Source organism: Octopus bimaculoides, chromosome 14 (genome assembly GCF_001194135.2).
Source record: "Octopus bimaculoides isolate UCB-OBI-ISO-001 chromosome 14, ASM119413v2, whole genome shotgun sequence".
NCBI classification, from domain to species: domain Eukaryota; kingdom Metazoa; phylum Mollusca; class Cephalopoda; order Octopoda; family Octopodidae; genus Octopus; species Octopus bimaculoides.
Window position 1 is genome coordinate 59,238,644 of NC_068994.1, and position 4,150 is coordinate 59,242,793.

General features: G+C 39.2%; 1 protein-coding gene across 3 annotated transcripts in view; it reads left to right on the forward strand.

Moving 5' to 3' along the window:
- Positions 1 to 1,081: 1,081 nt before the first annotated feature.
- Positions 1,082 to 4,150, forward strand: part of LOC106875549 (phospholysine phosphohistidine inorganic pyrophosphate phosphatase) — an 18,085-nt gene continuing 15,016 nt past the window's right edge. For 2 of the 3 annotated variants that reach the window (XM_014923748.2, XM_014923749.2), the window contains exon 1: positions 1,082 to 1,260. In XM_014923748.2, the coding sequence (XP_014779234.1) occupies positions 1,127 to 1,260 (134 nt within the window). In that variant the 5' untranslated portion in view covers positions 1,082 to 1,126. The remainder of the gene's footprint in view (positions 1,261 to 4,150) is intronic. The other variant, XM_014923751.2, reaches the window with a different exon arrangement.

A 4,150-nucleotide genomic window follows, 5' to 3' on the forward strand; every position in this document is an offset into this window, starting at 1 on the left:
GTCTCGACTCTGTCGTGTCTATGAATATATTCCTTCTTAGTCAGGACTGGGCAGCCAGAGACAGTGTGATTTATTGTTCCTTGTCCATCTCATCATATTCTGCAGTTGCTAGGCAACAAACGGACAGAATCGTTAGCACGGTGGACGAAACGCTTAGCGGTATTTCACCCGTCGCTTCGTTCTGAGTCGAGGTCGATTTCGCCTTTCATTCTTTTGGGGTCGATGAATTAAGTATCAGTCAAGTACCTGGGGGTCGAAGTAATCGACGCATCCCCCTCCCCTCAAATTCTGGGCCTGACTATGTGAATTTTCTGAGTCCTCTCCCCCCCTCCCCGTTCGCGAGCGCGCATTTTATTTTTTCATATTCGATTAGAGAAAGTTGTTTTATACTTATTACTAGTTTTTGGTATTTTTTGTTCGATTCAAACAGCAAAAGAAAAAGCGTGTAATTAAAGGGACGTAACTTGTTCAGATTAAGGGAGGCAATTCCCACGTGGTTATTGGTTTTGGTGTCTTTAATGAAAACATTTGTTTGTAAATACCCTGACTAATGGAACAAGTAAATCGTACATTCGGGCCCAGTGTATATTATCAGGTTTCCGCTAAATTGAGGAGGACAGTTTACTCCAAAATGCAGAGATTTATGACATGTTGCAGTATTTCCTTGTGGAACCTGTTCTGTCTTTGGTGGTTGCCCGTAATGGAACCGAGCAAGGTGCGGCGAGTCTCTCTCTCTTTTCCTTTTGAAACTTGGTTGTTATCTTATATCTCTCTCTAATTTTGTGCTTCATAGAATAAAAAATAATAATCGTAGGAAACGACAGAAGTTATGTTGTAATATATAACTGTGCATCGTCAAAAACCTTGAAACTTTCCGCAGCAAATATAAACTTCAATTGGGTCCAACTGCTACCTTAATTCATATTAAACACAATGAATAACTCCATGAATTTAGGTGGGGATTTAGAAACAGAGCTCTGATAATTTAGTTAATAATTTCAAAATACTGTCTTTTCTCTATTCAGTAAATATAGGTTGTTGCGAGTGTTATTGTTGTGAACAAATAAAAATAAAACTTGTTCCTAACAACGGAAGCGATGTTATTAATTTCACTTTCACTACTACAATGGCTGCAACTTGTTCGTCCGTCGGTTACTGGACTAACGTGAAAGGCTTACTTTTAGATATAACAGGAGTTCTTTATGAAAGTACAGAAAGCGGGGGTTGTGCTATTGAAGGTTCGGTTGAAGCTATACAAAGGTATTTCTAAAATTATTTATGATTCACATAGGTGACTATGTAGTAAAGACATCGATATAATGGAAGAAATCTATGTTGTTCCAATTCTTTACTCTCAGTGCAAAAAAGTCTAAATTCCTCTTTTGTCCTAATTTGCGATGTATATGTTCATGATTTCCGGTTTTCTACGCCAGATATGCTTGCATTGGATGTCTTTAAGGAGAAAGATAGCTGAAACTCGACTTACGATTACTTGTTTGTCAATTAAAACATTGTTTTCATTATCACCATCATCATCATCATCATTATTATTATTATTGTCATCATCGTTATTATTATCATAATATTATTTCGAAGAAAAATAAGGCAATCCTTCGATATAACTCGACAAAACCGAAACAAACACTCGGCTGTTTCCGTGACGACTTGACAATTCACTTCGGATATCTTCGTGACCTCCCTGACAGCTGCTGTAACCTCTCTGTGTGTGAGTGCTTGTTCTTGTCTGTGTGTCTGTGGGTGTGTGTGCGTGCTTGTTCTTGTCTGTGTGTGTGTGTGTGTGCTGGTTCTGTTTTTATGTATTTATGTGTTTTCGATTGTTTTCTGCTTGGAAATTTTGCGGATTTCACATACACACACATGAAGCAGGTAAGAACAAATATGCAAGGCTTTTTGCTGGCAAGCACGCACACACGCACACACAGGGACAAGAACAAACACGCACAGACAAACATACACACATGAATAAGCACGCACACACACACACAGAAGTCACGGAGGTCACGAAGATATCCGAAGTGAATTGTCAAGTTGTCACGGAAACAGCCGAGTGTTTGTTTTGGTTTTGTTGCGTTATATCGAAGGATTGCCAATAATAATAATAATAATAATAATAATAATAATAATAATAATCAGAAAAAGTCAAAAGTTACTTGTATTATTATCATCATTTATATATTTTACCTCTCAGATCCCTGTTTTACTTCTCAGATCCCTGTTTTACTTCTCGCTCTGGTCGATTCTTTGAGAGCAAACAGCAACCTGTTGTCTGAAATCTCCCAGAGTTTCTTTTCACAAATTAAAAGACTTGGATTTTAACTTATCCTGGAAGACACTCAACATCCAACGATCAATCTCAAAATCCTAACTGTCCCCAACAGAGCAGTTTTTGGGGGGCATGCTCTGCCCTCATGTCAGTTCCAATTTCTCCAACATATTTCTCAGTGCTGTGAGTGCCCCTACAATTACTGGTATAACAGTTACTCTCCTCATTGTCCATATTCTTGCAATTTCGTCTTTTAGTAGTCTGTATTTCTTCCTTTTCTCCAGCGCTTTCTCACCAACATGTGCATCCATTACAACAATGTCTGAGCATCAATTAGAGAGTCAGATTGGATTGTAAAATCCTATAAGATCTTATATTCGGTATTCTCATTGATACCTTCTGGTTTATGTTCTTACCATTTCCATGTCTAGCCTGTACTTCTCACACAACCTCCTCCACAGAACAAACTCAGCCATCTTATTACACCTTCCTTTTGTAGTGTTTTTGGCCCAGTTTGCTACACTCCCTGACTACATGTGAGGTTGTTTCATTTTTGCTGTCACACATCCTACAAAGGGGCAACTTACTGCTCTGATCTGTTTGGAACTTGATGTAATTGGTTCCCAGAACTTCTTCCTGGCTGTGGCATATCAATGTCACAGTGCATCCTCTCAGATCACTTTTTCTTAGCCACCTCCAGGCGTTGGTCTTGTCTTTCCCTTCAATTTCTCTGCGGTATTAACCATACATTGTTTTCACTTCCCAGTTATTCTTTGTTTTCCATCATGTTCCATCCATGTTTTGGGTGTGTCACATTTTCAGCAGGTATCATCTTGCTATTTCTAACAACAACAAACAAGGGTTCATTTTGCTATCTGTCGTACCATCCCACACTGTTCTTCTTGTTGGCAATGGATCTTGTATCATATGGGGCCTCTTCCCCAACTGTTCCTACGCACATACAATCTATTAATATCACTTTTTGGGTGCAGTTTCTTGTTCATTGCTATCATTTCCTTGAGCTCATTCTTTATCCACCTACCAACATCTGCCCCCTATTGCATTAAGGATACTGCCCATATCATGTTACCCTGATCATGTTCTTTCCATTGAGTCTACTTCCCATAATTAATTATTATTGTTGTTGTTGTTGCAACAATCGTGTTGTTTTGAAATTTAATTCACTCCACTCGATTTCCATGTTTAAAACCTGTTTTAAACCTCAGGGATTTAGTACTGCACAAATTAAATAAACAAAGATAAAAATATCCTCTTTCACTTTGTGTTACAATACAGAAACAACAAAAAGAAGTCAAAATTCACTTCTTTATTCCCCCCCCCCACACACACACACACCTCAATTCCAGTAACCTTTTTTAATAGCCTTTGGACTTTTGTGTTTTGAACTCCAGATATCAAGAATTTGCAAAATGGTTAAAAAAGAAAATCAGTTCCAGGAGAAGGGTTAACTGGTCAGGTAGCTACCATTGGTTTCATGCCTACTATTGCACTTAGCAATATAGGTGATTCTTTTGGTGCAATAATGAATGTGAAACCATTGGACTCTGCACCATGCTGCCCTGGCAACAGGACTCTCCACCATGCCACACCAGCAGGAGAACCCTGTCATGGCTGTCAGACAATTTCTGTGACCACATCACCCCTGATACCTAACTCCCCAGACTGCAACCCCTTTGATTATTATGTGTGGGGCGCAGTTGAGCGAGAGACCAGCAAAACTCCTTGTAACATCAAAGATGAACTGACGGCAAGGATTATGGCAGCATTCACCAACTTAAACAAGGAGACTATCCAGAAGAGTTGCAGGAGATTCCAAAGTTGTCTGGAGGCTGTGGTTGAAGCCAA